Below are 12,393 nucleotides of genomic sequence, written 5' to 3' on the forward strand. Positions count from 1 at the left end.
AAAAACTGATTGATATCGCTTATGCTTATTTGATTGTGGGTGGGGACTTCAACAAGGTTTCAGATCCTTTGTTAGATAGGAGAACACTTTCTCCGAAGACCCAGTCTGCCGTGATACTGGCACTCCAGGCTTACATGATGGAATATGGTTGATGCTTGGAGAATTGTACATCCTGCTGACAGAGAGTATACTTTTATTTCATTAGTTCACCGTATTCAAATTCAAGGGGTGGTGGAGGAAAAAAAACCCTGTATATTGCCCTTTTAGAGTTAATTGAAAAAAGGGTGGGGTGAAAAATAAATGTAGTAAGTTAAACATACAATGCCATTAGGAAATGTAGTAATCCAGCCTTTGAATGAAGTCTGCTGCATTTCTATGGCAGGGAAGGAGGAGGGGGCATCTCTTCTCAGGAAAGCTGCTTAGTTTCTAGCCTGGACGTAGTCACCTGCTTGCAATTACTTATTTCCTCTGGTGACCAGGCTAGTGCTTACATGCAAGGCTGCACTTCTTGGTCTTCAATGCCCTGTCACATTTCTCTCCTCTCCCACGGACATAGGGATATCATTAGGCAGTTTCAGAACTTTGTGAAGAAAAGAAACAGTAAAAAGAACAAACCAGAACATTTTTCTTGTAACTCAGGCACTTTATTAGTTTATTGGTGGCTCTGTAGGGAGTGTAGGAAGCCCTGTGGCATCAGGAGGCCAACCTCTCACCAGGGAACTCTGCGTCCTTCCCAGTCTAGAAAGGTACCATTATCTTTTTCAGAAAGCATGGAGAGCACATTCATGATTCCTCGTGTGCTCTCTTCCACACTCAGGTCCCCCGTCCACTGAAAAAGAGGAAAGAACCACAGCTGCCTAGTCAAAGACCCACAAGTAGAACAACAAGGGCTATGTGCAGTTGGATGTCCTGGTCATAACATGTCAGTTCCCACATTAGAGGCGGCAGTATACTGAGTCAACAGGATGATAATATTGAAGGGCAACAACTATCTCTGAGGACTCAGGCAGGGCCGGCCCTACCATCGGGGTCTAATAATTAGGCAGAGGGAGGCAACCGCCTCAAGCAGAAGATGCTGAGAGACAAAGGCTGCAGCCCCAGGCTGTTCCTCTTGAGCCCCCCAGGTGTTTTGTCCTTTGGAAGGCAGAGCAGTGTGTGCCACATGGCCTGTTCCGAGGCCCGGGCCGAACTAGCCTACTGCCTGAGGTGTGGTGGAGAATGCCATTGCATCAACTGCCAGTCCAGGCAGCTTCAGTATATGGAATGGAGAGGGGGTGCCATCTTGTCCTTTTCCTAGGGCAGCACAATATCCTGGGCTGGCCCTGGCCTGAGGCCTATCCCGGTTCATTGAGATTATTCGCAACCCCAGGAAGAAGGCACCTGACTGTCTTGAAATTCTGCTTGTTTGGGTGTCTAATATCTCCAAGCACCACTCTGGGGGTCTTAACACTGAGCCAACCCTGCGTTTATGCTACCTTTCTGCAATCAAGTGCTCAGGGAATCACATATTCCCTTCACTGACATATGGAGATTTAGCTTTGGACCAACCCTGTTCCAATTCCTTTTTCAAGATTGCCATTCCTCCGTCTCCATATTTACGGATTGTCAGAAGACAAAAAAAGGCCAGGTCATTTTCGGGGACTCAATGTTCGTTCCCTTGGCATTCACCCCACCCTGATTGCTTAAGCAAGGGTGGGCAACCCAAGGCCCATGGGCCGCACGCATCCCCCCATCTTGTTTGCAGCCCCCACTCCACCCCTGCTGAGATTTGAGGGGGAAGTCTGGAAGTCGCCCACCCCCAGTAAAGGTTAAAGCTGTTACCTGTGCCATTTCAGTTCTCACATAGCCAGGATGGATGCAAGCACACATAATCCCATAGTTTTTGTACTGCAGTGATTGGCACTTGGTGAGCAAGTTTAAAGCAGCCTACAGGGAGAAAACAAAACAAAAGGAGTGCATTTGGGCTCAGATAAATCACCAAAGGAAAAGATACTGGATTCAGTTGTATGACTGAGCTAAGAAAGGAAAGGGAGGCACAGAAGTCTTGAAGAAGCAGGAAACATCACTACATGGTTCCTGACACAAGATCTAACAGCCTGGAAGGAAGTTGGGAAATGCAAGAACCTGGAAATAAACATGAGGGGTGCTATAACTACATTAGCACCATCAACTCTTGACTTCTAATCTTCTTCGGAGTGCCTGGAGTGGGGAGATCAGGGAAGTGCCCAGCTATCTGTCTAGTAAAGAAACTGGGGGACATGGGGCATGGGGAAGTGAGATACAAGTGTTCCTGCTAAATAGTGGCGCAGCTAGGTAATCGTATGAATAACTGCAATTCTTTAATGTTTAAATACTGTGTGTGGCCTCTGAGAGGCTATAATGTATCTGTGTCTGTGAACTGGATGTTTTAGTCCCTTAGGGTTGGAGTCCTCACTCAGATGAAGAGTGAAGAGAAAAAACAAATATAGTCAGCTTTTTGTTGGGAAGCTTAAAGCTGGAGAACTGATCCATGTTTATAGGCTCTTATCCCCTTGTATAAGGTAAACTGAACTGATATTTGGGTGTAGCAGGACTGTAAGTGGATGGGAATCATTTTTGTTCTCTGGGATTTGTTATGTCCAAAGGGAGTACCAAGTGTCATCTTGTGGAACCAGAGACACATTGGGCCTGGCGCGCTGCAAAGTTGCAAGCAGGAATTCCATAATTTTGTTTGGACTCAGAAGGACTAATTGTTGCATTTGTTTGTACTGGCCCATTGTTCTATGTTTGTATCACATTATTTCTTCCAAAAGACAGGTCTGTTCAGTTATAGCTTTGCAAGTTTATTCTAATTCAGCCCCACAGAACCCACATAGGTGGAGGCTATAGAGGGCTGAGGCCTAGCGTTGCTACTGTGTTGAAGGCCTGCTTTAGCCGTACTTGCGTAAGGACAGTTCTGAAAGGGAAGAGAGAGACTATTGTTTCTAATAGTTTTGGATGGGGCCTGGTTCAGGTAAATTCAATTTTGATTGGTCTAGGAAACGCCAGGCTCTAATTGGCAGAGGGTTCTAGCTAGGCCGAGTAAGGTAGTTGGGAAATGGCAGGGAAAGAGTAGACAGGGATTCAGTTAGTCAACTGGGAGTGGAGAGGGAGAATCTGTTTGGTGTGATGTGTGAAGCAGGACTAGGAAAGGCTGAGAAGAAGGCAGAAGTGGAGGCCTGAATGCCAAGCAATTCCTTCTCTGTGTGATAACCATGCATAGTTGGTGTCGATTAGGAGCAGGTGGCTATGCCGGGAGACTGCCTTAAGATCTTGCCGGAAGACGTTTACACAAGCAGACATTAAAAATCAGATAAACTGTCCAAGCAGCCAGTGGTACAACCGGAGGAGCTCGGGTGTCAGAGGAAGACAGCACCAAGAGCGGGACCTGGTTGTGGGGAGGAGTTTAAGGAACTTGGCCTGAGGTAAAAGAAGCCATTAAGAGGCTTGTTTTAGCAACAGTGTCTCTTGAGTCCTTAGGAAGTGTCAGCCAGTCTTCCTTTGAAACGCCTGTACTATACGGTAGTATTCCCGTATGTATAAAATATCCCTTTATTGGTTAATCCTGTCTCTAACGTTGGCACCCATCTCACACGTAAGCCTCTCACAGCAAGCTACTCAGAGGCTTTTAAATGACTGGTGGCGGCCGAAAAGGGTCAGCTTGTGGAACTCTGACTTATAGAGGCAGAGAGTTCCTGTGGCCCTGAAATATAAGCATTGGCCAGAAAATGTAAGAAAACCCATACATGGGATTCCCCAGTGAAAGAGCAATTTCCTCATACCTGAATTTCACAATACGTACCTTACTGCAGCGATACCCAATAACCTTCATCTTATCCCAAAGGAGCACGACTTCCACGGAGCCCCCAGAACTGGATGTATTGATAACGGCTGCCTTGCTGCAGCTCAGGCCCTTCTGGGGACTCCTCCGAGCTGCCAACTTCAGCAGGGGCAGAAACGCCTTGGGGAGATACAGGCAGTGTGGTGAGGTCCACGAAATGCTGCTTTGCAACGACAACGACATCAAAGAAGACAGAGCCAGCGCTGGGTGCAGTAAGATGAGGATAGAAGCAAGGCTTGTACTTTCAGCAGCCGTGAAGCCATTACTGTGGGACTGCTGCTTTGAAAGGCTTTCCATGAGGTTTAGCGGCACAACAGTCACTACCTCTCAGACGTGTAGCGGAGCGGTGTTGCTGTGACAGGTAAAGGAATACGTGCATTTTGCTTGCTTGGCCATAAGCCATACCAAAACTAAAGTATCACTACAAAGCAATATTATAAAACAACACTTTTTGATAGAGGTGTACACCGACTGGAAGATTCAACTTGGACTCTGATTTGGTGCTTCAGAAAGTGGCCTGACTTGGCTCAGACTGATTTGGAGGTTGTCCGCTTCAACACGGATGCCAAACTTGACTCATAATTAAGAAATCCAAGGCTCTGTTCCTCCCATTGACTATCATGGAAATTTAAACAATGTCTATGACTTCTTCTTGTTTGTCCGGACTGGATGAAAATTGCAGGCGTAATAGCCCTTTAGGAGAGGATTAAACCTGCCAATGTTCAGAAGAATACATGCACTGGTTTTTCTGTTATGCACCTTCATAGTTTTAGAAAAGTAATTGGACTTTTCTTTTTCTTGGCAGAATTGGACGAAATTTGCAGGGATAGTTGCACCTTTGGAGGGAACGGGCCTGCCATGTTTCAGATGAATGGGTGCACGGATCTTTGTGCAACAGTAGCTTTTACATTTGGGGGGTATTCAAAATAGGACATGCTTTTCATCCTAGGTGCCTTGCAGACCATTCTTCTGAAAATGCAGACAGCAGAGATGTGGTCCAAAGTAAATAAAGTGCAAAGTTTCAGAAGGATCGGTGCACTGATTTGTGTGGCAGGGCAGTCCGAAAAAGACTGGGGCGTGGGGAGAGGCAGTGGGGGGTTTTCTTCTTCTCTCCCCTGTGTTTTTTTCTGGGGGGCAATTTGTACGAAAATGGTAGATGTCATAGGGGTGTCCCCAAGCAAGATACCTCCAAAGCTTCAGAAGGATAGGTGCAGGGGCTAGGCAGTTGTCGTGCTAGGAAATCTGTTTAAGGCCTTTTTCATAGTGAAGTCTGGTAGCGTTGAAAGAAGGGCCATTTCAAGGTCTCATCCTTGCCCTTCTCAAAGGACAACGATTGGAGAGCCCCTGGTGAAACGTGGCCTATGATTAGAAAATGGACGTTCAGTCACTCAACCTCCTTCCCACCAGCTCACCAGCTGGTACAAAAAGAATACAAAAGATACAATTTTTGGAGATACACTGTCTGCCTTTCCAAACCACAGTGGTGGATAAAGCCTTGTTCAGGGTCTAGCTTTGGTTCTGCTCACTTTAGGGGAAGTCCACTTCACCTTAGGAAGCACCAGAAATGGAGAAACCTTCTCCATGAGAAGCAAGAGCTTACCTGGGTCACCTGTAGCGGCCCGATAGTATTGGTGGCATATACAGCTGCCATGTCCTTTGCGTTTTATGTCTCCAGGTCGTTGTTCATCAGGAGCGTCAGCCCATATTCTCCAACATACTTTGTCACTTCCTCCACAGCTGCGTTGATGCTCTTGAGATCAGTGACGTCTGTAGAATGACAACATTCATTTCAAATACTTAGGAACTTGAGGGGAAAGGCCCAAGAGTGTAATTAAGAAAAGGTTCATTTAAACTGGGAAGGCTGTGATTTCCAGAATTTCAGAAGGCCGGCAAATCTATCCAGGTAAGAGAAGTTCTTCTCCGTGAACCTGTCTGTCACCTCAGCTTGTCAGCTGCATTAGAGAGTGTGGCATCCACCTTCCCAGCCGGAGAAGCAGAACAAGGGCCTGTGTGTCAGCAGGGAGTACAGAGAGATGGCAATTATTTTAAAAGTAGCAACAAATCAGTTTGGCAGAGACTGGGCTCAAAGGAGGGCATTTGAAGTCCAAAGTAGTTTGTTCTTTGTGAAATCTAAGACAACACAACTGAGCACAACACACAAAGCTTAGGCTACCATGACAGATAGCCTAGCAGCCCATGGCTTTGGTAGGCCTTTCCATAGAGCTCCTTTGCACAAGCACTTTACAGACCGGGTTGCACTGGTTCTTTGGATGGCACCTAACCAAAACCCTGGGGCTATTTTTGCAGTACAAACCTTGAGCCAAGTTACCGACAGTCATAGAAGACAGCTGACGGTAGCACAGGGCGATGGAATACCTACCTAACTGCAGTACCACCAGATTCTGGTATTGGGATGCCAGGTCCATTACCTCCTATAAAAAAATGATATTTTTCTCTTTGGATTAAACTGAAATTATGTTCCAGGAGAGGATATAACATGAAGCTGTACCCCAAGATGGTCAGAGAAGGACTTGCACCCAGGAATAACACGGGGGACAGATTTCAGCTGCTAGAATAACCCCCTCTTCTACAAATATCAATGGAGTGAGCAGTGAACAATCTGAAAGCCGTCTGGGATTTCTCCCCTGCTGTGCTATGCCATGTAGCCTCCCGCCTGCCTTGCAGCTGTATGTTCATTTGCTCCACTCATGTCACTCCCCTCTCACTACAATATCCTTCCCTGCAACCACCACATGGGTTTCACAGCTATGGTGGCCCATTCGCTCTCCGGGACACAGGATAAGCCCTGACAGTCTCATTGTGTTTTATGCTCACCAGGGGTAGGGTGAAGCAGGAACTAGCAGGTATGGTACCCTGGCAATTTCTCTACAGGTCCTCTAGCCAGAAATCTTGTGCGAATGGGACTGTTGGTCTCTCTCGCACAGTATTCCCTCTGCTCTGGCTAGCAGTGGCTCTCCAAATCCTTGGGCAGATGTCTTTCCCAGTCCAGCTACCTAAGATCCCTTCAGCTGGAGATGGTACCTATTGGACCTGGGACCTTTGGCAGACAACGTGCTACAGCCACTCCCCAGGCAAGAACCTGCACTTGCAGACACGCTGCTGTTGTTGCTGCTGTTACGACAGACTAACGTGGTGATTCTTTCACGCCAAATTACCGATTCTCACCTTGTTTCTTGGGTCATCCATCCAAAGGGCTGTAGCGAAGACCCACTGGGGTGGAGTTGGCAGCGTCAGAAACTGCTTCACCAGACCTAGACCAATTCCCGAACTGGATCCTGTCACCAGGACGCTGCAGACAGAGAAATCTGTCATCGCCATCGTCCTGGCGCGGCAGCTCCTGGCTCCTGCTCCCTGCTTGCTTAGACGTTTGCTTCAAAAGGCATCTTCTCATCACGTTAGACGCTATTATAACAATTAGGCACCTGACACTAGATCTTCAGATAAGCTTCTGCTAGAACAGAACGTTGCCAAGTTGATCGTTAGCTTCCCTAGGGTTCTTAACTAACGAACCCTCCGGGCCAATGAGGAAGCAAGACACCTGTAGAGGTGGCAGTGTGGTGTAGTGGACAGAGTGGAGGGAGATTTTCCCATTCAAATTCTTATAGGGTGACCTTGAGCCAGTCTCACCTTAATCTACTTTACAGGGTTGTTGCGAGGATTTAAAAAGCAGGGGTGGCGGAGGAAAAAAAACACATGTAGTTAATTGGAAAGTTAATGAGTTAATTGGAAAAAAGTTGGGGTGAAAACATAATAAGCTAAACATACAGTGGCATTAGGGAATGTATTAATTCAGCCTTTTGGATGAAGTATCCAAAAGTTACCAGCCTGCAAAAAGAGTTTTGTAGCCTGTTGGATATTGGCAGAGGAGGAATGGGGAGTTCTGCCCCACCTGCAGCACCCTGCTGCATTTCTGTGGTGGGCAATGGAACACCTACCTAACTGCAGGACCACCATTACCTCCTATAAAAAAAGAATATTGAACTGAAATTACACACCTGAAGACGATGGAAAGTCACGCTGTACCCTAAGGTGCTCCAAGAAGGGCTTGCACCCAGGCAGTACATGGGGGATAGACTCCAGCTCTAGAATAGCCCCCTCTTCTACAAATATCAATGGAGCGAGCAGTAAAGGATCTGAAAGCCCACTGGAATCCCCCCCCCCTTGTGCTGTGCCATGTAGCCTCCCGGCTGCCTTGCAGCTTTATGTCCCTTTGCTCCACTCATGTCACTCACTCCTTACTATAGTCTCCTTCTCAGCAACTACCACATGCAGGGACGTTGCTAGGTTCTTAAAAGATGCAGGGCACAGGCCCATAACACAAATTTCCGTGTACACACACACACATATATATGTATAATATATCCGGGTCTAAGCACACCTCTAATATGTATTTGTGTGTGTGCGCACGCGCGCGCATTCTTGCATGTGTGTATAGATTACATACATACATACAAAGTGTGCACTGACCCCCCCCCACTCCACTTCAACCCAGACCCTGATTCTGCGTTTTGGAAAACGTCCTGCTTCTGCTCAGGCCAATTTGTAATCGGACCACTTCAGCTCACCACCAAACCTGAGTCGAAGTTTGGAAAAATGAGACTTTATGCTTCCTGTTGACTACCATGGGAAATTAGGAAAAAACTGTAACTTTTTTCTCTTGGTCAGAACTGGATAATTTCAGGCATAGCAGCCTCCTAGAAGGGGATTACACCTGCCCAATGTCAGAAAAATAGGTGCAGGGTTTATATTTTGATTTTCTTTTAAAGGGAACTGCCAATAACATTTTTATTACTTGGAAGAATTGGATAAAAAAATCAGGATTCATTGTCCCATTGGAGGAGATAATGTCTGCCAAATTTCAGAATGATAGACACAAGGGGTTTTGTGCAAGGGTGGCCTTGACATTTTGAGGTCTCCAAAAGAGGACATACTTATCTCCTTATTTTCCTTGTGGACCATTGTTCTGAAAATTACAGACAGTCCCCCAGGCAAGAAACCTGCAAAGTTTCTGAAGGATATACATGCATGCAAATTTAGAATTACTAGAATGTATTTACAAGGTGATGCTCAAAATCCTACAAGCTAGGCTTCAGCAGTATGCGAACCGAGAACTACCGGAAGTACAAGCTGGGTTTCGAAGAGGCAGAGGAACTAGAGATCAAATCGCCAACATTCGCTGGATCATGGAGAAAGCAAGAGAATTCCAGAAAAACGTCTATTTCTGCTTCATTGACTACGCTAAAGCCTTTGATTGTGTGGATCACAACAAACTGTGGCAAATTCTTAAAGTGATGGGAGTACCAGACCACCTTACCTGTCTCCTGAGAAACCTGTACGAGGGTCAAGAAGCAATAGTAAGAACCGGACATGGAACAACCGAGTGGTTCAAAATTGGGAAAGCAGTACGACAAGGCTGCATATTATCACCCTGCTTATTTAACTTATACGCAGAGTACATCATGAGAAATGCCGGGTTGGATGAATCAGAGGTCGGAATTAAGATTGCTGGGAGAATTATCAACAACCTCCGATATGCAGACGATACCATCCTAATAGCAGAAAGCGAAGGGGATCTCAAGAGCCTCTTGTTGAGGGTGAAAGAGGAGAGTGCAAAAGCTGGTTTGAAACTCAACATTAAAAAAACGAAGATCATGGCATCTGGCCCTATCACTTCCTGGCATATAGAAGGGGAAGAAATGGAAGCAGTGACAGATTTTACTTTCTTGGGCTCCAAGATCACCGCAGACGGTGACTGTAGCCATGAAATTAAAGGACGCTTGCTCCTTGGGAGGAAAGCTATGGCAAACCTAGACAGCGTAGTAAGAAGAAGCAGAGACATCACCTTGCCGACAAAGGTCCGTCTAATCAAAGCTATGGTTTTCCCAGTAGTAATGTATGGCTGTGAGAGCTGGACTATAAGGAAGGCTGAGCGCCGAAGAATTGATGCTTTCGAACTGTGGTGCTGGAGAAGACTCTTACGAGTCCCCTGGACTGCAAGGAGGTCAAATCAGTCCATCCTAAAGGAAATCAACCCTGAGTGCTCATTGGAAGGACAGATACTGAAGCTGAAGCTCAAATATTTTGGCCACCTAATGCGAAGAGAAAACTCTCTGGAAAAGACCCTGATGCTGGGAAAGACTGAAGGCAAAAGGAGAAGGGGACGGCAGAGGATGGGTTGTCTAGATAGCATCACCGATGCAATGAATATGAACTTGAGCACGCTCCGGGAGAGAGCGCAGGACAGGAAGGCCTGGCGTGCTATGGTCCATGGGGTCACGAAGAGTCAGACACGACTGAACGACTGAACAACAACAACAACAACATTTACACTTCACCAATGTTAGCAACAGGGGAACATGGGTGGGAAGGTGCTGTTGCACTCATGTCCTGCTTGTGGGTTTCCTGTCGGCATCTGGTGAACAGAATGCTGGACTAGGTGGACCTTGGTCTGATGCAGCATGACTCTTCTTATGTTCTTAAATACAGAGTGCCTCTGAGCATATGCAAAATGCTTTTCTTTCACCACTGAGCATTTACATTCTCCCCCTACCAATTCTATTCCCCTCCATGCAACCATCTCTCCTCATCCTACCATCCTCCAACAACTCTTCATAAAAACAGATGTCATGTTTTGTGCAACTCTCCTCTACCTCCTCCTTGTTATGCACAAGCTCGCATTATATCTTCCTCCCCATAACTTCATTTGTATCAAGACTTCACCAGGATTCAGCCAATAAGTCTGAGTTTCAAAACTAGGGCTAAGTTACGGAGAAACTTTCAGCATGTACTAAGTGCCTTTCCCTCACCACTGAACCTGGAGTTTATGCACAAACATCTAAAAGCACAAATGGCAAAACATGCTTAGGACTGAGCTGAAAGGCTTTTAAGGTCAATTCATTAGATGGAATTGAGTAGATACTGTATTAAAAGCCTGCAGTACCATGTTGACAACTCAGGACTTGTTTCTGAGTAAACATGCAGCACATTAGGGTGCAAACCTCCCTGCCAAAGTAACTTTGGCTGGAAACCTATGCACACTTTCCTGAGGGTAAGCCTCATTAAACATGATGGGGCTTCTGAGTAGGCATACATAGGCTTGTATAAATAAGCAGTATTTATCTCCCCTCCACTTAAAAACAAAGCCCAAACTCCTATTTTTATTGAAGCTTTCTGTTCATAGGAACAGAGGAAGCTGCCTTATACTGAGTCAGACCCTGGGTCCATCTAGCCCGGTATTGTTGACACTGACTGGCAGCAGTGGCTTTCCAGGGTTGCAGGCCAGATTCTTTCCTAGCCCTACCTGGAGATGCTGGGGATTGAATGTGGGACCTTCTGCAAGCCAAGCATGTGCTCTACCACTGAGCTACAGCCTTTCCTATTGCTGGATAATGGCAACTGACAAACAAAACAGCCCCAGATTTGTTTCTCTGGAACCATGTTAACCCAATTTTCTCAAAGACTTGAGTGAGGAGGAGAAAAAACAACCCTCCTGCCTGTAGGGATGGACGAATCCCTGACCTGGGTCAGCGCAAGGGCATCCGAGGTGGGGGGGAGGCGCTCCGTCCCTCCCCCCGGAATCCTCCCTGGCTGGCTGTGCTCCGTGGCAGCTCTGCGGAGCCGCCGGCCGGGGCCATCCGCAGCCGGAGTTCTGGCCGTGGCCGGGCTGCTGCGGCCACGATTTGTGTCCTTGCAAGCAGCCATGATCGGCTACGTAAGTATTTACGTAGCCTATCACGGCAAAGAGCAGGGATGCAAATGGCGGCCGCAGCAGCCTGACCGGGGCCAGCCAGGAGACCAGCCGCCGCCACCGCCGCCGCTGCCGCATCTGCCCCAGGTAAGTTCTGTCACTGGGGATTTCGCAGGGGAGCGGGAGGCAGGAGGCCGTTCCGCCACGGATTCCGGGGGGCCGGATTCTAAAGAATCTGGCCTCCCTGGAATCCGTGGCAGAATTCTCTGACATCCCTACTTGCCTGTTTGTAAAGTGAAATACAGTTCAGTACTTCTCTTGCCCACCAGAGAGAATTCTCTTTAAGAATTCCCCAAGATATGCTCTGAGTAGAATAAAGAAGAGAAAGAAAGAACAGGATAGGGGAAGGAAGGAGAAAAGAAGAATGGTGATTGGAAAGGTGGGGGTGGGGGCAGATAGAGAGCATTCCCTAAGCCAAGTGGCTCCTTTCAGAGAGGTAGTACTTCGCAGGAATTTAGGAGACTGTGCGCGGTTTGTAAGGACTGCACATACTTAACTTTATAAGGTGAGGTGGCTGAGGGCTTTTTCTAGCTTTTTTAAAACTGTAGAATCTATTTCTACAGTTTAATACAGTGCCTGTTAAATAGCTTCAGCTATTTAAAAGCCTCCTTGATCATGATGCCACATAGTCCTAACCCTCCTTTTGGAATAATTGGAGTCCTACAGCTGTTTAGGAGAAATTAAAGTGGAGGGGGAGAAAGAAGTTTGTGGAGGCTGATTGGATCCTTTGCTGTAGTGAAGCTACTAAACTTCTGCAGAAGCTAAA

At 46.8% G+C, this 12,393-nt stretch overlaps 1 protein-coding gene across 6 annotated transcripts in view; it reads right to left on the minus strand.

Moving 5' to 3' along the window:
- Window positions 1–12,393, minus strand: part of LOC146338959 (uncharacterized) — a 24,537-nt gene continuing 12,144 nt past the window's right edge. For 2 of the 6 annotated variants that reach the window (XM_084813200.1, XM_084813201.1), the window contains 5 exons: window positions 6,240–6,291; window positions 5,460–5,626; window positions 3,821–4,211; window positions 1,822–1,926; window positions 1–829 (listed from right to left, as the gene is read on the minus strand). In XM_084813200.1, the coding sequence (XP_084669326.1) occupies window positions 710–829; window positions 1,822–1,926; window positions 3,821–4,156 (561 nt within the window). In that variant the 5' untranslated portion in view covers window positions 4,157–4,211; window positions 5,460–5,626; window positions 6,240–6,291 and the 3' untranslated portion in view covers window positions 1–709. The remainder of the gene's footprint in view (window positions 830–1,821; window positions 1,927–3,820; window positions 4,212–5,459; window positions 5,627–6,239; window positions 6,292–12,393) is intronic. The other 4 variants (XM_084813204.1, XM_084813202.1, XM_084813199.1 and 1 more) reach the window with 4 other exon arrangements.

The sequence above is a fragment of the Heloderma suspectum genome, chromosome 8 (genome assembly GCF_057233095.1).
Source record: "Heloderma suspectum isolate Gila_16-S chromosome 8, 16-S_ref, whole genome shotgun sequence".
Classification (NCBI taxonomy): Eukaryota; Metazoa; Chordata; class Lepidosauria; order Squamata; family Helodermatidae; genus Heloderma; species Heloderma suspectum.